At 51.1% G+C, this 22,424-nt stretch overlaps 1 protein-coding gene across 17 annotated transcripts in view; it reads right to left on the reverse strand.

Annotated features, from left to right (window-relative positions):
- Window positions 1–22,424, reverse strand: part of TTLL1 (TTL family tubulin polyglutamylase complex subunit L1) — a 64,327-nt gene that overhangs the window by 36,417 nt on the left and 5,486 nt on the right. For 9 of the 17 annotated variants that reach the window (XM_054543574.2, XM_024240081.3, XM_024240084.3 and 6 more), the window contains 6 exons: window positions 18,406–18,449; window positions 13,695–13,811; window positions 7,892–8,100; window positions 6,683–6,863; window positions 2,499–2,633; window positions 2,127–2,235 (listed from right to left, as the gene is read on the reverse strand). In XM_054543574.2, coding sequence (XP_054399549.2) covers window positions 2,127–2,235; window positions 2,499–2,633; window positions 6,683–6,863; window positions 7,892–8,100; window positions 13,695–13,811; window positions 18,406–18,410 — 756 coding nt within the window. In that variant the 5' untranslated portion in view covers window positions 18,411–18,449. Of the gene's footprint in view, window positions 1–2,126; window positions 2,236–2,498; window positions 2,634–6,682; window positions 6,864–7,891; window positions 8,101–13,694; window positions 13,812–13,915; window positions 14,122–18,363; window positions 18,450–22,424 lie in introns of those variants that run through there. The other 8 variants (XM_024240086.3, XM_024240085.3, XM_024240087.3 and 5 more) reach the window with 3 other exon arrangements.

The following is a 22,424-nucleotide window of genomic DNA, read 5'->3' on the forward strand; positions in this document are numbered from 1 at the left end:
AAAGTCCTGTGTGTCTGCCCTTGCTGGCCTCTCCAGTCCCTCCCCATCCACTGCCCTCAAGCCAGGGCATCCTTTCGGCCCCTGTAATGCTCCCTCTGGCAACAGGGCCTCGGCACACGCTGTACCTACCACTATGGAACCTTCCCTACCCGCTCTGGATTATCCCTACTCATGCTTCAGATCTCGGCTCCAGCACCACTTTGCAGGGAAGCCTTCTCCAACCACTGGATGAGGGGCTTCTTTTGTTCCATGCTCTTCTAGATGTGTGTTCCTCACTTTCAGAGCAAGCAGCTCAGTTTGTAATTTCATGTTCATCAGGGTGATTATTTGATGACTATCTCCCCTGGAAGCTCTGGGATCCGTGAGAGTAGGTACTAAAGTAAGCTTTGCCTAACACTGTGCCCTGGGCACTCAGAAGGGGACCAACTCACATAGGTACTCAATGGGTACAGATGCCCCTCCGATGGGGCTACGTCCAGATAAACCCATAGCAAGTTGAAAATACTGTAAGTTGAAAGTGGATTTGGCCGGGCGCAGTGGCTCACGCCTCTAATCCCAGGACTTTGGGAGGCCGAGGCGGGTGGATCACGAGGTCAAGAGATCAAGGCCATTCTGGCCAACACGGGGAAATCCCATCTCTACTAAAAATACAAAAATCAGCTGGGCATGATGGCGCACACCTGTAATCCCAGCTACTCGGGAGGCTGAGGCAGGAGAATTGCTTGAACCTGGGAGGCGGAGGTTGCAGTGAGCTGAGATCACGGCACTGCACTCTAGCCTGGCAACAGAGCGAGACTCCATCTCTTAAAAAAAAAAAAAAAAGAAAGGAAAAGAAAAAAGAAAAAAAAAGAAACTGCATTATTTAACGCCAGACGCAGTGGCGCATACCTGTAATCCCAGCACTTTGGGAGGTTGAGGTGGGCGGATCACTTGAGATAAAGAGTTCGAGACCAGCCTGGCCAACATGGTGAAACCCCGTCTCTACTAAAATACAAAAATTAGCCAGGCATGGTGGCACATGCCTGTAGGCTCAGCTCCTCAGGAGGCTGAGGCAGGAGAATCACTTGAACCTGGGAGACAGAGGTTGTGGTGAGCTGAGATCATGCCACTGCACTCTAGCTGGGGCAACAGAGCGAGACTCTGCCTCAAAAAGAAAAAAAAAAGTGCATTTTATATACCTAACCTACTGAATATCATAGCCTTGCCTATCTAAGACATGCTCAGAACACTTACAATAGCCTGCAGTTGGGTAAAATCATCTAAGGCAAAGCCTGTTTTATAATAAAGTGTGAAATACCTCACATAATTTATTGACTACTCTACTCAAAGTAAAAAACCGAATGGTTGCATGTGTACTTGAAGTACGGTTCCTACTGAATGCATGTCTTTTTCACACCACTGGAAGCTTGAAAAATTGTAAGTTGAGGCAGGGTACCTCAGGGACGGTCTAAGCAGAAGTCACCTCATGACATCCTCCCACAGTCCCGCCAGGTAATACTATGATCTCCTTTTATAAATGGAGAAACTGAGGCTCTGAGAGTTACACTGACTTCCCGAGGCCACAGAACTAGAAAGGCAGGGCTTGAGCCTGCTGCCTTCTTTCTCCAGGTGCTCCCACCCAGCCCCGGCATTCAGCTGATGTGCCCCAGGCCAGCCTGCCTGATGCCTAGAGCCTCCCAGTCCCATCAGTGCCAGACCTTAGACCAGGATACTCTTTGAGTATCACTCCTATACCCACCCTGTTCTTGCAAAAATAGAAGAAAGAAACCGACAAAATCGGTCTTTTTTTTTTTTGAGACAGAGTCTCGCTCAGTTGTCCAGGCTGGAGTGCAATGGTGCAATCTCAGCTCACTGCAACCTCTGCCTTCCGGTTCAAGCAATTCTCCTGCCTCAGCCTCCCGAGTAGCTAGAATTACAGGCGCCAGCCACCATGGTAATTTCTGTATTTTTTTTTTTTTTTAGTAGAGACAGGGGTTCATCATGTTGGTCAGGCTGGTCTTGAACTCCTGACCTCAGGTGATCCACCCACCTCAGCCTCCCAAAGTGCTGGGATTACAGGCGTGAGCCACCGCACCTGGCCTGAAAGTCAGTCCATTTCTGTAAGCACAAATGAAAGACACACTCACCCCGTGCTTCTGGATGGCGACGTTGGTGAGATGAACGAACATGTTGTCCAGCTCACTGGTACTCGGGGTGTATTTCACTGTGCAGAACCGGCAAAACCCAAGCTTGTACCTAGGAGGGAATGCAGATTAATTCAAACTCTGAGGAGAAGCACAAAGAAAAGACACCATTCTCTAAAAAGAGCTGCTTTTGTGTGTGTGATTTACACGACTCACATCAGCATCGGGACTGACTGCTCTTACTTCCCTCAATCCCTGCCCCGTGCCAGGCACTGCACATGCACTGTTTTACAAAACCTCACAATGGTGCTAAGAAGAAAGATGTTTTGGGTGAAAACACAATCAAGAGGGAACCAAAACCTTAGGGATGCTTACATGTAACAGCGCAGTGGACGGTACGTGGACACCAAAACGTACAAGCGCAGGTCGAACTTCCTCCCGCCAATTAGTAATGGGTTGTTAATATAGAGAGAGATCACGTAGGCTTCCTTATTAGATTGAGACACAAACCTAAACATGGCAGAGAAAGTAAAAATTAGATGGTAAAAGATGCAATACCGAAGACACAAGCCATGAAAGGAATAACTCATAAGCTGGACTTCATTAAAATTAAAAAATTAAAGAGTTTTGGCCGGGCGCGGTGGCTCAAGCCTGTAATCCCAGCACTTTGGGAGGCCGAGGCAGGTGGATCACTTCAGGTTGGGAGTTCAAGACGAGCCTGGTCAACATGGTGAAACCCCGTCTCTGCTAAAAAGAAAAAAAATTAGCCCAGTGTGGTGGTGTGTGCCTGTAGTCCCAGATACTCAGGAGGCTGAGGCAGGAGAATCACTTGAACCCACGAGGTGGAGGTTGCAGTGAGCTGAGATTGCACCACTGCACTCCAGCCCGGGCGACAGAGCAAGACTCCATCTCAAATAAATAAATAAGTAAATAAATAAATAAAGACAGTGAAAAGATCTGTGGTTGCCACAGACTAGGGATAAACAGGCAGAGCACAGAGGATTTTGAGGGCAGTGAAACTACTCTGTATGTTACTATGATGGTGGATCCGGCCAAGCTTGGTGGCTCACGCCTGTAATCCCAGCACTTTGGGAGGCCGAGGCAGGTGGATCACCTGAGGTCAGTAGTTTGAGACCAGCCTGGCCAACATGGTGAAACCCTGTCTCTACTAAAAATACAAAAATAGCCAGGAGTGGGGGCAGGCGCCTGTAATTCCAGCTACTCGAGAGGCTGAGGCAGGAGAATCGCTTGAACCCGGGAGGCAGAGTTTGCAGTGAACCAAGATCCTGCCACTGCACTCCAGTCTGGGCAACAGAGCGAGATTCCATCTCAAAAAATAAATAAATAAAATACTGGTAGATCCATGTCACTATACATTTGTCTAAGCTCCCAAAATGGACAACACTAAGAATAAACCCTAATGTGAACTATGGCCTTTGAGTGATGATGAGTTGGTGTCAGTCTGCCAATTTTTATTTATATATATATATATATTTTTGAGACAGAGTCTTCCTCTGTCGCCCAGGCTGAAGTGCATTGGCGTGATCTCGGCTCACTGCAACCTCCACCTCCTGGGTTAAAATGATTCTCCTGCCTCAGCCTCCCGAGTAGCTGAGATTACAGACGCCAGCCACCATGCCCGGCTAATTTTTGTATTTTTAGTAGAGACAGGGTTTTGCCATGTCGGCCAGGCTAGTCTCAAACTCCAGACCTCAAGTGATCTGCCCACCTTGGCCTCCCAAAGTGCTGGGATTACAGGCTTGTGCCACTACACATGGCCAAATTTTTTTTTTTTTTGAGATGGTCCTGCTGTGTTGCCCAGGCTGGAGTGCAGTGGTGTGATCTCAGCTCACTGCAGTCTCCTGGGCTCAAGTGATAGTCTCACCTCAGCCTGGAGAGTAGCTGAGACTACAGGCATGCGCCACAACACCCAAGCTAATCAGTTTGCCAATTTTAACAAATGTTCCATTCTGGTGAGGGATGCTGATAAGGGGGGAGGCCGTGCATGTGTGGGGGAAGGGGTATAGGAAAAAAAATCTCTGTATCTTCTTCAATTGTGCAGTAAACCTAAAGCTGCTCTAAAAAAAATCAAGCTACTGGAGGCTGGGCGCGGTGGCTCACGCCTGTAATCCCAGACCAGCCTAACCAACATGGTGAAACCCTGTCTCTACTAAAAATACAAAAATTAGCCGGGCGTGGTGGTGGGTGCCTGTAGTCCCAGCTACTCAGGAGGCTGAGGCAGGAGAATCGCTTGAACTTGGGACGTGGAGGTTGCAGTGAGCTGAGATCGTGCCACTGCAGTCCAGCCTGGGCGACAGAGCGAGACACTGTCTCAAAAAAAAAAAAAAAATCAAAACAAAAAAAAAATCAAGCTACTAGAAAAAAAATGGATGGTAAAGACCAAAGGTATATTTAGTCAGCTGGCAACATGCTCCCGGCCTCTCACTGTGAGGGGCTGCGTCATCAGGAAGGAAATAGGGGTGGGGTGTATCCATGGAGGACACACCCCCTGCCCCAGGGGACAGTGCAAGCAGCTGCAGGACAGTCCCCAGGAGTCCACTCAGGGAAATGCTCCTTGGGCCTGGCCATCCGGGGGCTGGCAAAGTGTAATTAGATTTAAGCATGGCCAGGCATGGTGGCTGACACCTGTAGTCCCAGCACTTTGGGAGGCTGAGGCAGGCAGATCACTTGAGCCCAGGGATTTGAGATCAACTTGGGCAACATGGTGAAATCCTGCCTCTACAAAAAAGAAAAGTTAGCCAGATGTGGTGGTGTGTACCTATAGTCTCAGCTACTCAGGAGGCTGAGGTGGGAGGATCACTTGGGCCCAGGAGGTTGAGGTTGCAGTGAGCCATGATCCCATCTTAAAACAAAAAAAATTTTTTTTTAGGCCGCAGACAGTGGCTCACCCCCTGTAATCCTAGCACTTTGGGAGGCCTAGGTGGGTGGATCACCTGAGATCAGGAGTTAGAGACCAGCCCGGCCAACATGGTAAAACCCCATCTCTACTAAAAATAAAAAAATTAGCCAGGCATGGTGGTGGGCGCCTGTGATCCCAGCTACTTGGGAGGCTGAGGTAGCAGATCACTTGAACCTGGGAGGCGTGAGGTTGCAGTGGGCTGAGATTGTACCACTGTACTCCAGCCTGGGCAACAAGAGTGAGACTCCATCTCAAAAGAAAAAAAAAAGTAAACATGCTGTAAAATGAGAAGGTGTCTCCTGTCACCCTGGGAACTCCTGAGAAGTGAGTCATCTCCCCACTGGAAAAGGATCAGATGGAAGTTTTGCCCCAGTGGGCCCCGGGCACTTCTGAGCAGCTGACAAAAAACAAAGACAGAGGAGCCAGCAGACCCAGGCCCCCGGGCTTGCCACGAGGCCACTGCCCCACCACTTGCTCGGCTGTGCCCGGCTCCTCCCAGATGCTTCATACTTCACGTGTGTTAACTAGTTCCATCCCCACCACAACCCCATGGCGGTGGTGCTGCTGGTGTCCCTGGTTTACTCAGATGCAGAATGTAAGACATGGAGAGTCTGAAGAACAAAATATGCTCAGCCACTTCGTGTGAGACTGGGCTTCAATCCCAGGACCCTAGGGCCGCGAGTCCCAGGACTTTGGCAGGTGCCTTGCTGCCTCAGAACCACCATGACTGAGCGGTTCTCACACCAGCCTGTAATCGAAAAGTGGCTGCAGGCCCTGGCCCATGACCTACACCCTTCGTCATGGCCTGCCTTGGGCAGAGTCTGCGACTAATCACACGAAGACAGCCACAGAGCCCCACTGTGACGCCATGTGACAGATGATGCACACCTGCAAAAGCAAGCATGGGCTGTGTGGCTCGTGGCCAAAGACCACAGAACAGGTCAGGAACAGTGGCTCACGCCTGTAATCCCAGCACTTTGGGAGGCCGAGGTGGGTGGATCACCCTGAGGTCAGGAGTTTGAGACCAGCCTGGCTAACAGGGCAAAACCCCACCTCTCTCTCTCTTTTTTTTTTTTTAGACAGAGTCTCACTCTGTCACCCAGGCTGGAGTGCATGGCACGATCTCAGCTCACTGCAATCTCCGCCTTCTGGGTTCAAGCGATTCTCCTGCCTCAGCCTCCTGAGTAGCTGGGATTACAGGCAACTGCCACCTTGCCTGGCTAATTTTTTTTTTGTATTTTTAGTATAGATGGCGTTTTGCCATCTTGGCCAGGCTGGTCTTGATCTCCTGACCTCGCGATCCACCCACCTCGGCCTCCCAAAGGGCTGGGATTACAGGCATGAGCCGCCGTGCCCGGCCGCAAAACCCCATCTCTATTAAAAAAAATACAAAAATTAGTTGGGCGTGGTGACGCATGCCTGTAATCCCAGCTACTCGGGAGGCTGAAGCAGGAGAATCGCTTGAACCCAGAAGGCGGAGGTTGCAGTGAGCTGAGATTGTGCCACTGTACTCCTGCCTGGGCAACAGAGCGAGACTCTGTCAAAAAAAAAAACAAACAAAAAACCACAAAGACTGCAGAACAGCATAAAACGGTGAACTGGGACCTGGCACACAAAGTGGGTGGCTGCCCACACTTACGAAGACGTCTTGCTGTCCCGGGACCACTTTTTGATCTGTGAGAGCTTGTTGATAAGGAAGATGCCCTTTCCCTGGGCCTTGCCACAAGGCTTCATGATCCACGTGCTAGACGGGCTCTTCCGGAACTCCTCTACAAACAGGTTGTAGTCAGCAGGCAGCATATAGGTGACCGGAACAAAGTCTGCAAGGCAAAGACACCCAGCACTGGTAAGCAGCCAGCCCAACAGTGGCCATGAACAGAAAGATCTTGCCCCTGCCTTTCCAGGGCCTGTGGGCTTAGTGCCCCTCACCGCAACCCAGCAGCTAACAGAACAAGGGCCTCTGCTGCACAATCCCTGGGCAACACTCACAAGTTACATTTACAGAGCCTACCTAAGCACCTTACAAACCTGTATTTTTCAATCCCCACAGCCACCTGGGAGCTACTGTAAACTCTGTAATAATTCCCATTTAGCAGATGAGGAAACTGAGGCCCAGGGAGATCAGATAGAGAATTCTGCCCAGGTTTGTGAAGGAATCTGAAACTATTCAGTCCAGCTTTTATCCCGGACTGGACAGGGACACACTGTCTTCCCTGGGTATAGCCAGACACAGTCATGAGCCCTCGTGGCAGCCTGTGCCTCAAGAAGTATTTCCCCAGGCCGAGCGCTGAGGGCATCCTCTGGCTTACACAAAGTCCATGCTGGCTGGGCGCGGTGGCTCACGTCTATAATCCCAGCACTTTGGGAGGCAGAAGCGGGTGGATCACAAGGTCAGGAGTTTGAGACCAGCCTGGCCAATATGGTGAAATCCCATCTCTACTAAAAATACAAAAAGAAAAAAAAAAATTAGCCGGGCATGGTAGCGGGCACCTGTAGTCCCAACTACTTGGCAGGCTGAGGCAGGAGAATTGCTTGAACCCGGGAGGCGGAGGTTGCAGTGAGCTGAGATCGCGCCACTGCACTCCAGCCTGGATGACAGAGTGAGATTCCGTCTCAAAAAAAAAAACTCCATGCCAGGCAATTCCCAAGGCACTCACAGAAACTAGGACGCCAAACTCAGGCCCCTCCTTCTCCCTCATTCTGGAGACACCTGAAATGAAACAGGTGCCACAACTTGCGTGGACATGCTCATGCATCAAAGCCAACAGTCACCACCTCAGCGCCTCGCGCCCCAAAGAAAAAATTCAGCTGTTTACTGAAAACATGAGCCGGTGGAAAAGGCACAAACCCAGATAGAGGTATTTTCCATTTTCATCTTTTTCCGCCAGAGGACTCCCTTCTTTCTCCAGCTCCTTCCTGTATCTTTTGATGTTCTTCACCATCAGGTCCTTCCGGGTCAGCTCATAGTGGTTTGGAAAATGGTTGACTATTTGGTCGTCTGAGAGCCGATATCCAGCTTCGACACTGAACACATTTCGGATGGTTTGCACACTCATCCTGAAAGAGATGAGCAGGAGGGACGCTTGGCAGTGATGTCTGTGTGGCAGAAGTCCTTGTTCCCGTCCCTGCAAACACCCTGAACCCTCAGCACCCTTCTCCACTACTCCCACATCCCCCGGCACCTGAGCCAGGGGCCGCCGGCCCACAGCAGCACAGAACGGGTGCCCAGGGACAGGCCGGGACCCAAGCCGTGTGAGGGCCGGGAGCTGTGCTGATTCTGAGCTGTTTCCCTCTCTGGCCCGGAGCAGGCACTCAATAGATGTTTACTGATTAGTGATAACACAGATTAATGATAACACTGTCAACAAATAAAAGATATACCCTTTTCAGACTCTGAAGTCAGGAAATTCATTTAAACAGGATCTGTACCGAAATTCAGGAAGGTCAAGGACCCTTTAAAAATAAAATCACAGGGGTTATTTAAGGGCCCTGAGTCAATACTTGATATTCTTGGAGAGTCTGCTGAAGGGGCAAGTTGGGGACGACAGAGTTGAAAGAGAACTAGATTCCTTCTGAGCCTCTGAGAAAACCATGGTCTCCCTGCCACACGCCTGTCCTCACCAACCCCCCAAGAAGCAGGGAAGGGGTATGGAGGAAGGGCTGGCCCCCGCTCAGAGCAAGAGTCACAAAACATGGCAAGTGGCCCCAGCCTCTTGCACTGTGGTCCCTGTGCCCCCAGCCTACCCCCACCCCACAGCACCACCCTAGAGAGGGTGCCCGGAGCCCCCGAAGGGTTGCTGTGGATTCCAGGATGGCTAGAATAAAGGGAATCTTTTTTGACTTTTTATTATGGAAAACCTCCATCACACTCAGAAGGAGAGAGAAAGCGTTAAGGGACCCCCATTGCCTCACTTCACCAGTTAACGGCACGTGGCCAGTCTCGTTTAGTCTGAACCTCCACCCCCCTCAGCACTGGCATGTTCTGAACCAATTCCCAGACATCGTATTATTTCATCCGAAGCATTTCTGTAAGATTCTCTAACGGTTCAAGACTCCATGTTCTATTATGTGATATCCTATTTTATATAATTATCAGAACTAAAAAAGCAATATGTATGTATGTATGTATGTATGTATGTATTTATTTTTGAGACAGGGTCTCACTCTGTTGCCCAGGCCGGGGTGTCATGACTTGATCTCGGCGCACTGCAACCTCTGCCTCCCAGGCTCAAGCAATCCTCCTACCTCAGCCTCCCAAGTAGCTGGGACTACAGGAAGGGGCCACCGTGTCCAGCTAAATTTTTATAATTTTTTTTGTAGAGATGGGGTTTTGCCATGTTGCCCAGGCTGATCTCAAACTCCTGGATTCAACTGATCCTCCTGCCTCAGCCTCCCACAGTACCGCAGTTACAGGCGTGAGCCACCGTGCTTGGCAATGGCAGGAATACTTCTATAGGGACAAGCTTCCCTTCAACAATCTAGATGCCTCAAGAACAGTTCATACACAAAACACAGAATCAGTGCTTGATTCTTTCCCTTTATTTATCAGTTTTTCAAAATAAAAGAACTGGCCGGGCGCAGTGGCTCATGTCTGTAATCCAGCACTTTTGTTTTGTTTTGTTTATTTGTTTTTGGAGATAGAGTCTTACTCTGTTGCCCAGGCTGGAGTGCAGTGGCACGATCTTGGCTCACTGCAACCTCTGCCTCACAGGTTCGAGCCATTCTCCTGCCTCAGCCTCCCGAGTAGCTGGGATTACAGACATGAACCACCACACCCCGCTAATTTTTATATTTTTAGTAGAGACGGGGTTTTGCCAGGAGTTTGGCCAGGCTGGTCTCAAACTCCTGACCTCAGGTGATCTGCCTGACTTGGCTTCCCACAGTGCTAGGATTACAGGCATAAGCCACCGTGCCGCCCTATAATCCAGTACTTTGGAAGGTGAGAATTGGGGCAGGGCTCAGCTGAGCAATTCTGCTCCTCCTTGTGGCACTGACTGAGGTCATTCAGAAGTTTAGAGCCAGCCGATGGGATGAGCTGGGAGTCCCAGAAGGCTTTCTTCATGTCTAACACCTTGGCAGGCCTAGCTGGAGGCTGGAAGGCGGGCACAGCTGCACTGCCATGTACAACACCTACCTGTGGCCGCTGTGGCACGAGGGCTTCAGGATGGTACCTTCTCACAGGACAGCTCAGGGCACCTGCATGTTTCCAACAGAGGAACTGGCCTGGGCCCAGGCATGTATGATTTTTACAGTATTTCACTGGTCAGTGTGGTCAAGAGTCTTTCACAAGGAAAGGACAAAGACCTCAACTTTAGAGTGAAGTAGTGGCAAGAACTTTGTAGCCATCTTTATTTTCTTTTTTTTTTTTTTTTTGAGACGGAGTCTCGCTCTGTTGCCCAGGCTGGAGTGCAGTGGCATGACCTCGGCTCACTGCAAGCTCCGCCTCCCGGGTTCACGCCATTCTCCTGTCTCAGCCTCCCGAGAGCTGGGACTACAGGCACTCGCCACCACGCCCAGCTGATTTTTTTGTATTTTTAGTAGAGACGAGGTTTCACCATGTTAGCCAGGATGGTCTCGATCTCCTGACCTTGTGATCCGCCCGTCTCGGCCTCCCAAAGTGCTGGGATTACAGGCGTGAGCCACCGTGCCCGGCCGCCATCTTTATTTTCTCTCTTTCTTTATTTCTTTTAGAGACAGGGTCTCACTCTGTTGCCCAGGCTGGAGTGCAGTAGCACAATCAAGGCTCACTGTAGTCTTGACCTCCTGGGCTCAAGCAAGCCTCCCACCTCAGCCTCTCAAGTAGCTGGGGCTACAGGCACAAACCACTATGCCTGGATAATTTTCGTATTTGTTTGTAGAGATGAGGTTTCACCATTTGCACAGGCTGGTGTGAAACTCCTGGGCTCAAGAGATCTGTCCGCCTCCACCTCCCAAAAGGCTGGGATTACAGGCATGAGTCACTGCACCTAGGCACCCCACCGCCCAGCTGATTTTTTTGAGACAGGGTCTCAGTATATTGCCCAGGCTGGTCTCAAACTCTTCCCAAATTGCTGAGATTACAGGCATGAGCCACTGTGCCCAAGAGTTCTATGCCCTGGCCTGTGGCCATCTTTAATCTGCCACAAATTGGGTATGTGGCTTTTGGGGTATTTTTCTGTTTGTAGTTGTATGAACTTATAAATTCAAACACATATGACAAGTTTCAATCCATTGCAATTATTCTTTTTTTTTTCGAGACAGTCTTGCTCTGTCGCCCAGGCTGGAGTGCAGGGGTGCAATCTTGGCTAACTGCGGCTCCGCCTCCTGGGTTCAAGCAATTCTCCCTGCCTCAGTCTCTCAAGTAGCTGGGATTACAGTGCCTGCCACTGAGCCCAGCTAATTTTTGTATTTTTAGTAGAGACAGGGTTTCACCATGTTGGCCATGGTTGGCCAGGCTGGTCTCAAACTCCTGATCTCAGGTGACCTACCTGCCTGGGCATCCCAAGGTGCTGAGATTATAAGCGTGAGCCACTGTGCCCGGTCTATTTATTTATTTATTTATTTATTTATTTTATTTTTTGAGATATAGTCTCACTCTGTCACCCAGGCTGGAGTGCAGTGGTGTGATTTCAGCTCACTTGCAACCTCTGCCTCCCAGGTTCAGGCCATTTGCCTGCCTCAGCCTCCCAGGTAGCTAGGATTATAGGCGTGTACCACCACACCAGATAATTTTTGTATTTTTGTACTGATGGGGCTTCACCAAGTTGGCTAGGCTGGTCCCCAACTCCTGACCTCAGGTGATGCACCCGCCTTGGCCTCCCAAAGTGCTGGGATTATAGGCATGAGCCACTGTGCCCAGCCCATCATAATTATTTTAATGGCTGCACCATAATCCACTCAAAATACTTACCCCACCCCCCCAAACTGTTTAACATTTAGTTGTTTCCAATTTTTCTGTAAACCTGATAGTACATTTAGTGCTTAGAACAGAAGTTCTTCTTTTTTATTTTTATTTTTTAATTTTTTTTGAGACAGAGTCTCACTGTCACCCAGGCTGGAGTGCAGTGGCGCGATCTCAGCTCACTGCAACCTCCACCTCCCGGGTTCAAGCGCTTCTCCTGCCTCAGTCTCCCGAGTAGCTAGGATTACAGGCAGGCACCACCACGCCCAGCTAGTTTTTTTGTATTTTTAGTAGAGACAAGGTTTTGTCATGTTGGCCATGCTGGTCTCGAACTCCTGGCCTCAAGTGATCCACCGGCCTTGGCCTCCCACAGTGTTGGGATTACAGGCACGAGCCACCGTGCACGGCCAGAACAAGAGCTCTCAAAATATCAATTAGCTTGGCCGTGCACAGTGGCTCACGCCTGTAATCCCAGCACTTTGGAAGGCCAAGGCGGGTGGATTACCTGAGGTTGGGAGTTCGAGACCAGCCTGACCAACATGGAGAAACCCCCGTCTCTACTAAAAATACAAAATAAGCCAGGCGTGGTGGCACATGCCTGTAATCCCAGCTACTAGGGAGGCTGAGGCAGGAGAATCGCTTGAACCTGGGAGGTGGAGGTTGCAATGAGCCGAGATTGCCCCACTGCACTCCAGTCTGGGTGACAGGAGCGAAACTTCATCTCAAAAAAAAAAAAAAAAAAAGAGAGAAAAAAATATATATATCAATTAGCCAAGGCTATTATACTGTTTAGCTTTTTTCTTCTTTATCTCATTCCATTTTTTGCTTTTGTTGAGAATAGCTCTGAAGGCTGGGTACAGTGGCTCACGCCTATAATCCCAACACTTTGGGAGGCTGAAGCGGGAAGATCACTTGAGTCCAGGAGTTTGAGACCAGCCTGGGCAACTTGGGGAGACTCTGTCTCTGAAATAAATAAATAAATAAACAGCAGCTTTATTACCAAAAAGAAAAAGAAAAAGAAAAAAAGAATAACTCCAAACTGCTTCTTATTTATGGCCGGACATGGTGGCTCATGCCTGTAATCCCAGCACTTTGGGAGGCCGAGATGGGAAGATCCCTTGAGGCCAGGAATTCAAGACCAGCCTGGGCAACATAGCAAGACCCTGTCTCTATAAAATTAGAAAAAAATGTGGCCAGGCGCTGTGGCTTACGCCTGTAATCCCAGCACTTTGGGAGGCCGAGGCGGGTGGATCACAATGTTCAAGACCAGCCTGGCCAACATGGTGAAACCCCGTCTCTACTAAAAATACAAAAAAATTAGCCAGGTGTGGTGGCGCCTGTAATCCCAGGTATTTGGGAGCCTAAGGCATGAGAATCGCTTGAACCCAGGAGGCAGAGATTGCAATGAGCTGAGATCGCACCATTGCACTCCAGCCTGGGTGACAGAGCAAGACTCTGTCCTGTCCTCTGGCCCAGCTATAACGCACGCTCACTGGAAAGGGAGGGCTAAGGCTCTTGTTTCTCACCCAAACTCCCCACAGGGTTGCTGCGCTGAAACACCCCAGACTTCATACCCCAGGCTGAACACAGTGATATGGGAACACACCACAACACATACTCTCACAAAGAACCTTAAGGAAAAGTGTGTGCGGGGAGACCGCACCATGACAGGAGACACTGGCTCTGAGGCCACTCTCTGGGAGGCACTGGAATTAGTAAAACCAATACGTAAGCCTCAGAGAAACCACCCAGCCCTGCTGTGTATGCTTACCAGTAAAAATTCCAGTCCTCGTTTTCTGTCACTTGGACCCATCCTCTCTTTTCAAAGTTATTGATCAGCACTGACTTCTCGATATCAGTGACCCATTTTACTTTTCCTGCCATAATCCTGGAAGAGATCAAAATATTAGAGATACGAAACTTCAACAGCTCACTTCCCTTTAAACCCAAGGAATCCTCTAAACAGCACGCCCACGCCAAACTCGATCTTACCCCGGCAATGGTTCTCAACCAGGAGTGATTCCATCTCCCAGGGGACATCTGGCAATGTCTAGAGAGTCTGGTTGTCACGACCGGGGGATGCCTCTGGCATCAGGCAGGTCCAGGCCAGGGATGCCACTCAACATCCGACTGCACACATGACCCCTCACAACCAATTATCCAGCCCCAAATGTCAACTGTGCCAAGGCTGAGAAACCCTGGTATGGTGGGAGACACAGGCAGCCACCAAGTCACTACCCGGGAGTGTTCAATTGCAAGTGTGCCAGGAGCCACAAAGGAGGGGCACATGGGGCTCTGAGAGCCAGAGACAGGGCAGCTGGGGAGGGCCACCCTGAGAAGGGGACCCTCGGGCCGACTTCCGATGGGTGAGTGGGGATCAGCATGCCTGTCCCACATCCCTCCAGGCACTGCCTGTCTCCCTACTTCAAGTCCCACCCTCTGTAACTGTGGAGTGACCGAAAGTGTTTATATGGACTGGGCGTGGTGGCTCACGCCTGTAATCCCAGCACTTTGGGAGGCTGAGGCAGGCAGTTCGCCTGAGGTCGGGAGTTCAAGACCAGCGTGGCCAAAGTGGTGAAACCCCCATCTCTACTAAAAATACAAAAATTAGCCAGGTGTGGTGGTGCACACCCGTAATCCCAACTACTCAGGAGGTTGAGGCAGCAGAATCGATTGAACCCGGGAGGCAGAGGTTGCAGTGAGCTGAGATCGCGCTACTGCCCTCCAGCCTGGGTGATAGAGCGAGACTCCGTCTCAAAAAATAAAAATATGCCGGGTGCGGTGGCTCACGCCTGTAATCCCAACACTTTGGGAGGCTGAGGCGGGCAGATCACGAGGTCAGGAAATTGAGACCATCCTGGCTAACACGGTGAAACCCCATCTCTACAAAAAAAACACAAAAAATTAGCCGGGCATCGTGGCACGCGTCTGTAATCCCAGCTACTCAGGAGGCTGAGGTAGGAGAATCACTTGAACCTGGGAGGCAGAGGTTGCAGTGGGCAGAGATTGCGCCATTGCACTCCAGCTTGGGTGATAGAGCGAGAATCCATCTCAAAATAATAATAATAATAATAATAATAATAATAATAATAAATAAAATAAAATAATTTTTTAAAAAAGTGTTTATCTGGGCCAGGCATGGTGGCTCACGCCTGTAATCCCAGCACTTTGGGAGGCTGAGGCAGGTGGATCACGAGGTCAGGAGATCGAGACCACCCTGGCTAACACAGTGAAACCCTGTCTCTAATAAAAATACAAAAAATTAGCCGGGTGTGGTGGTGGGCACCTGTAGTCCCAGCTACCCGGGAGGCTGAGGCAGGAGAATGACGTGAACCCGGGAGGTGGAGCTTGCAATGAGCCGAGATCGCGCCACTGCACTCCAGCCTGGGCGACAGAGCGAGACTCCGCCTCAAAAAAAAAAATTGTTTATCTGACCACATCACTCCCATTTAATAACCTCCATGACTCCCCAGGGTACTTAAACACACAGACCCTTGGCCCTCACCTGCTTCTCCAGGTCCACCTCACACCACCTCCTCCTTTACCCTCTGTTCTGCCATGCTGAGCTTCTCCGCCCACTCTCAATCCTGCCACAGGCCTCGCACACACTGGGCCCCTCTGCCTGCAGCATGCTGCCCTCACTCTCTGCCTGGCTAAGCCGCCTCCCACTCTTCTGCCAGCATAAATGAATGTTGCTTGCTCCACAAAGCCTCCCTGACCCTCCAAACCAGGTGCTGGACCCCTCGGCACCCCCGGAGCTCTGTATCGAGCACCTGCTGTCCCTGCTGGGGGCCAGGGAGCTGGCTTGCTTTCTTCTTCACTGCTATGTGCCCAGGGCCCAGCTCCATGCCTGGCACGTGAGGGATGCTCAGTTCAGACGGAGAAACTGGCTGCAGTCCCAGGCCTGTCAGCGCCACTGTGGGACTCAGAGCTATCATAGTTACAGGAGGACTCTGGACCTCGGTTTGCTCTGAAAAGTCTGGTTTTCAAACTGCTCAGGCAGCCCAAGATTCAAGGCTCCCACCCCAGCTCAGACCAGGAAGGCTACAAGAGGCTGCCTCCCTACTCTGGTGACCCCCACACCACAGGCATCTGGCCTGTACAATTCACAGATTGTACTTAAGACGATCTTCTGGCCGGGCGCGGTGGCTCACACCTGTAATCCCAGCACTTTGAGAGGCCGAGGCAGGCGGATCACTTGAGCCCAAGAGTTTGAGACCAGCCTGGGCAACATGGCAAAACCCCATCTCTACAAAAAAATACAAAAATTAGCTGGGCGTGGTGGCATGCGCCAATAGTCCCAGCTACTTGGGAGGCTGAGGCAGGAGGATCACTTGAATCCGGGAGGTCAAGCTGCTGTGAGCCAGGATGAGGCCACTGCACTCCAACCTGGGGGACAGAGTGAGACCCTGTCTTTAAAAAAAAAAAAAAGCACTCAACAGACATTCACTATTATCATCATCATCCCCACTTCACCAATGAGGAAGCTGAGGCTCAATAGTTAAGAGCCTGTGTAAGAACCAGACTCAGCTAGATGCAGTGGCTCACATCTACAATCCCAGCACTTTGGGAGGCTGAGGCGGGCAGATCACCTGAGGTCAGGAGTTCAAGACCAGCCTGGCCAACATGGCAAAACCCCGTCTCTGCTAAAAATACAAAAATTAGCTGGGCATGGTGGCGCATGCCTGTAATCCCAGCTACTCAGGAGGCTGAGGCAGGAGAATCGCTTGAACCCGAGAGGTGGAGGTCATAGTGAGCCAAGATCGCACCATTGTACTCTAGCCTGGGTGACACAGCAAGACTCTGTCAGAAAAGAAGAGAAGAGAAGGGAAGGGAGGGGAGGGGAGGGGAGACGAAGGGAGGGGAGGGGAGAGGAGGGGAGAGAAGGAACCAGACTCAAGGGAGTCCTGGTGCCCTGGTTCAAAGCCAGGGTGATACTACGCTAAAGTGCCGCCTCTCTCCACACAGCCCATCACTTCCCTCTGTGAACCTGGCCTTTGGCAGGATGATGACAACACCCAGGTCACAGGGTCAACGAGCAATAAACAGAATCGCTCTCTGGAAGCTACAAGATGCTGTATAAAGGACTGCTGTTAGGTGATCCGTCACGGTGCACGTGGAACCTCAGCAGTCACACCAAGATGACAGTAAAAGCACAGGAGCTGCACCCCAGAGCATGAGCCCATCCTACACCCCTCACACCCACAGACATGGGGACCATGGGAGCTGCACCCCAGAGCGTGAGCCCATCCCACACCCCTTACACCCGCAGACACGGGGGCCACAGGAGCTGCACCCCAGAGCGTGAACCAATGCCACACCCCTCACACCCACAGACACGGGGGCCACGGGAGCCACACCCCAGAGTGTGAGCCGATTCCACACCCCTCACACCCACAGACACAGGGGCCACGGGAGCCGCACCCCAGAGCGTGAGCCGATTCCACACCCCTCACACCCGCAGACACGGGGGCCACGGGAGCCACACCCCAGAGCGTGAGCCGATTCCACACCCCTCACACCCACAGACACGGGGGCCACGGGAGCTGCACCCCAGAGCGTGAGCCCATCCCACACCCCTCACACCCGCAGACACGGGGGCCACGGGAGCTGCATCCCAGAGCGTGAGCCCATCCCACACCCCTCACACCCGCAGACACGGGGGCCACGGGAGCTGCATCCCAGAGCGTGAGCCCATCCCACACCCCTCACACCCGCAGACACGGGGGCCACGGGAGCTGCATCCCAGAGCGTGAGCCCATCCCACACCCCTCACACCCGCAGACACGGGGGCCACGGGAGCTGCATCCCAGAGCGTGAGCCCATCCCACACCCCTCACACCCGCAGACACGGGGGCCACGGGAGCTGCATCCCAGAGCGTGAGCCCATCCCACACCCCTCACACCCGCAGACATGGGGGCCACGGGAGCTGCATCCCAGAGCGTGAGCCCATCCCACACCCCTCACACCCGCAGACACAGGGGCCACACCAATGGCTCAGGGGACTTTTCATTTTCACTATGTGATTTCAGCCTCCACAGCTGTGATTTCCTGATGAATCCTGCTTGCGGCCTGGGGACCCCCCTCAACCACCGCCGTCCAGGCTGCATGGTTCACACGTTGTACTTAAAGCAAGCATCTTAGTGGGTGACCTCACAGCAGCCACTGACATCTACCTGGAGGTGACAGAAGAGTAGTGACTGGAGACCAGGCAGGCTGTGCGTGATTCTCACACAGTGCTTCCCCAGGCCTCAACGCTTCCAGGTGTGAGACCCCAAACCCACCGAGGCAGACGGGCCAAACATCCTCATCCACATTTCACTAAGCAAGTGGGGCAGGTGCTTTAGCCAGACCATCAGGTGTCCCTCCCAGGCCCCGCGCCCTCTCTCCCACCGTGTGGACAAATGGTCCCTAAGGGGCCGTCTCAGGCTGTACCTACCATAGGCACTGACGGAGCAACACTGGCAACACCCACGCTCACCTCATGTCTCCCTGACGTCACTGACGCCGGCCCCTCCTTCTTCCCTAAAAGTTAACACACAGATGAAATGTACATCATACACATTAAGAAGACACTCTTTAACCATTTTTTTTTTTTTTTTTTTTTTGAGACAGGTTCTCACTCTGCTCACCCAGGCTGAAGTGTAGTGGTATGACCTCGGGTCACTGCAATCTCCGCCTCCCGGGTTCAAGTGATTCTCCTACCTGAGCCTCCTGAGTATCTGCGACTACAGGCAAGTGCCACCACACCCGGCTAATTTTTGTATTTTTTGTAGAGACAGGGTTTCCCCATGTTGGCCAGGCTGGTCTCAAACTCCCAGGCTCTAGCGATCTGCCCGCCTCAGCCTCCCAAAGTGCTGGATTTATAGGCGTGAGCCACCGCGCCTGGCCTCTTTAACCATTTTAAGAATACTACGACAAAACCATAACTAGCCAGAATATTCAGTGGCTGGCATTTTGTTTAACGAATGTACACCAAAAGATGCTCTTAAGGTCTTCCCATTACAGTAAGAATTTCTGAACTGTATTACTTACTGGCTCCAGCTGGCCTTCTCAAGCTGCCACACCACCTTCATGGCACACACCCCTCACTCCAGCTGAGCTCCGCCCCTTCCCACACCTGCCCGACCTTTTCCTCCGGCCTGCAAGCCTGTGTACACCCTGTGCCCCACCTGGAACGGCCCCTCTGCACTGCCTCTTCTCCAACTCCTACCAATCATGCAAGGTACAGTTCAAAGGCCACTCCCTCCACAGACAGCCATTCTCAGCCTTAGCTGGATGGAGCTAAGCTGCCCTCCCCAGACCCTCTGTCTCCTCTCCTGCCATCCTTGTTGGCACTCAGAATTGCCTACTTTGCATTTCAGCCCTTTAAGTACATTCCTTCTATAAACACAGGAGGGTGGGACTCTGAGTCACCTGTTCCCACTCCTGCATGACTTTTTTTTTTTTTTTTTTAGACAAAGTCTTGCTCTGTTGCCCAGGCTAGAGTGCAATGGCACATCTTGACTCACTGCCTCCTGGGTTCAAGCAATTCTTTTTTTTTTTTGAGACAGTCTCACTCTGTCACCCAGGCTGGAGCGACCTTGGCTCACTGCAACCTCCGCCTCCTGGGCTCAAGCGATTCTTCTGCCTCAGCCTCCCAAGTAGCTGGGATTACAGGCGCCCATCACCATGCCTGGCTAATTTTTGTATTTTTAGTAGAGATGGGGTTTCACCATGTTGGCCAGGCTGGTCTCAAACTCCCGACCTCAGGTGATCCATCTGCCTCGGCCTCTCAAAGTGCTGGGATGACAGGCGGGAGCCACTGCGCCCGGCTGCACAGAATCTTTCCAGGCTGTGGTGCAGGCACGTGCATCAAAGCCCACCGTCCATCCTGCCTGACCTGAACATCTCTAGCACAAGCCCAGGCACAGGCAAGGCCCACGGTAAATATTCAGTGCGTAAGGGAGGGAGTGGGTAAACCCTCCAGGTGAGTCCCTTGAACCTGACTCTGCTTTTGACAGTCGCTCCCATAGAGATGTGTTGTTATGGGTTAAGCTGTGTCCCCACAAACTTATGGGGAAGTCCTAACTTGTCTGAAACAAGTACATGCAGCAGAAAGAGCTTTGCTCCAAAGCTCCCCACACACCCCTTCCATTTTTTTATTTATTTTATTTTATTTTTCTATTTTTTTGAGACAGAGTCTCGCTCAGTCGCCCAGGCTGGAGTGCAGTGGCGCGATCTCAGCTCACTGCAACCTCCGCCTCCTGGGTTCAAGCATTCTCTGCCTCAGCCTCCCCAGTAGCTAGGACTACAGGCGCCTGCCACCACACCCAGCTAATTTTTGTATTTTTAGTAGAGATAGGGGTTTCACCATGTTAGCCAGGTTGGTCTTGAACTCCTGACCTCATGATCCACCCGCTTCGGCCTCCCAAAGTGCTGGGCCACCACACCTGGCCTATTTTTTTTTTTTTTTGTGAGTCAGAGTCTTGCTCTGTCACTCAGGCTGGAGCGCAATGGCACCATCTTGGCTCACTGCAATCTCCGCCTCCTGGGTTCAAGCGATTCTCCTGCCTCAGCCTCCCAAGTGGCTGGGATTACAGGCACATGCCTCCGCACCTGGCTAGTTTTTCTACTTTTAGTAGAGATGGGATTTCACCATGTTTACCAGGCTAGTCTCAAACTCCTGACCTCAAGTGATCCATCCCCTTCTGCCTCCCAAAGTGCTGGGATTACAGGTGTGAGCCACCACACCTGGACCCCTTCCATTTTTTTTTTTTAAACAACACAGATAATTGATTACGTCACATTAATAATATCTACAAAGGCACCAGAGCTGGTAATTTCTGGGCTTGATATCATCACCAATAGCTTGAGTTCTTCCCATTTTCCATTTTGCCATCCTCAGAAAATTGGCTCTGTCCTCAGTCAAGCCCAGTCAAGACAGCTACATTTCCAGGAGAGGAAAAGCCTGTTTCTTTTTCAGGGTTTCTTTTTATGTGAGAAAATCTTTTGGAAAAAAAAAAAAAAGCCAGACACGGCGTGGGGCGTAGTGGCTTACGCCTGTAATCCCAGCACTCTGGAAGGCTGAGGTGGGTGGATCACCTAAGGTCAGGAGTTCGAGACCAGCCTGACCAACATGGTGAAATACCGTCTCTCCTAAAAATACAAAAATTAGCCGGGCATGGTGGCGTGCGCCTGCAATCCCAGCTATTCGAGAGGCTGAGGCAGGAGAATTGCTTGAACCCAGGAGGCGGAGTTTGCAGTGGACTGAGATTGTACCACTGCACTCCAGCCTGGGCAACAGGATGAGACTCGTATCAAAAATAATAAAAAATAGGCTGTGCGCGGTGGCTTATGCCTGTAATCCCAGCACTTTGGGAGGCCGAGGTGGGTGGATCACCTGAGGTCAGGAATTCGAGACCAGCCTGGCCAACATGGCGAAACCCCGTCTCTACTAAAAATACAAAAATTAGCTGGGCATGGTGGCGGGCGCCTGTAATCCCAGCTACTTGGGAGACTAAGGCAGGAGAATCGCTTCAACCCAGGAGGCAGAAGTTGCAATGAGCCGAGATCATGCCATTGCACTCCAGCCTGGGTGACAAGAACAAAACTCCGTCTCAAAAATAATAATAATAATAAATAAAGACCAACAATACTCCTTTTTAAAAATACATATATAGGCTGGGCGCAGCGGCTCATGCCTGTAATCCTAGCACTCTGGGAGGCTGAGGTGGGTGGATCACGAGGTCAGGAGATCGAGACCATCCTGGCTAACATGGTGAAAACTCTTCTCTACTAAAAAAATACAAAAAATTAGCTGGGCATGGTGGCGGGCGCCTGTAGTCCCAGCTACTCAGAAGGCTGAGGCAGGAGAATGGCATGAACCTGGGAGGCGGAGCTTGCAGTGAGCCAAGATTGCACCACTGCAGTCCAGCCTGGGTGACAGAGCGAGACTCCGTCTCAAACAAACAAACAAACAAACAAAAAACATATATAGCTCTCTCACTGGCCAAAATTTTATTACCCACCAATTCCTAAAACAAACATAGGCTGATCAAGTGTCGTGGCTTACACCTGTAATCCCAGCACTTTGGAAGGCCGAGATGGACGGATCACCTGAGGTCACGAATTCAAGGCCAGTTGGACCAACAGAAACCCCGTCTCTACTAAAAATACAAAATTAGCTGGGCATGGTGACGCATGCCTGTAATCCCAGCTACTCGGGAGGCTGAGGCATGAGAACTGCTTGAACCCAAGAGGCGGAGACAGCAGTGAGCCAAGACTGCACCATTGCACTGCAGCCTGGGCAACAAGAACAAACTCCATCTCAAAAACAACAACCATAACAACAACAACAACAAAAACCCACTGGCAAGGGAATGAGCGTATCAAACTGGCTCAGGCTAATTTGGATTTATTCCTGAGTTGGGGATATGATCACCTTCCCTGAGCAAAATTCTTGATTTAATTAATCAAGAAAAAAAAATGAAAAAAGGATATGTGTCAGCTACAAGTGTC

The sequence above is a fragment of the Pongo abelii genome, chromosome 23 (genome assembly GCF_028885655.2).
Source record: "Pongo abelii isolate AG06213 chromosome 23, NHGRI_mPonAbe1-v2.0_pri, whole genome shotgun sequence".
Classification (NCBI taxonomy): domain Eukaryota; kingdom Metazoa; phylum Chordata; class Mammalia; order Primates; family Hominidae; genus Pongo; species Pongo abelii.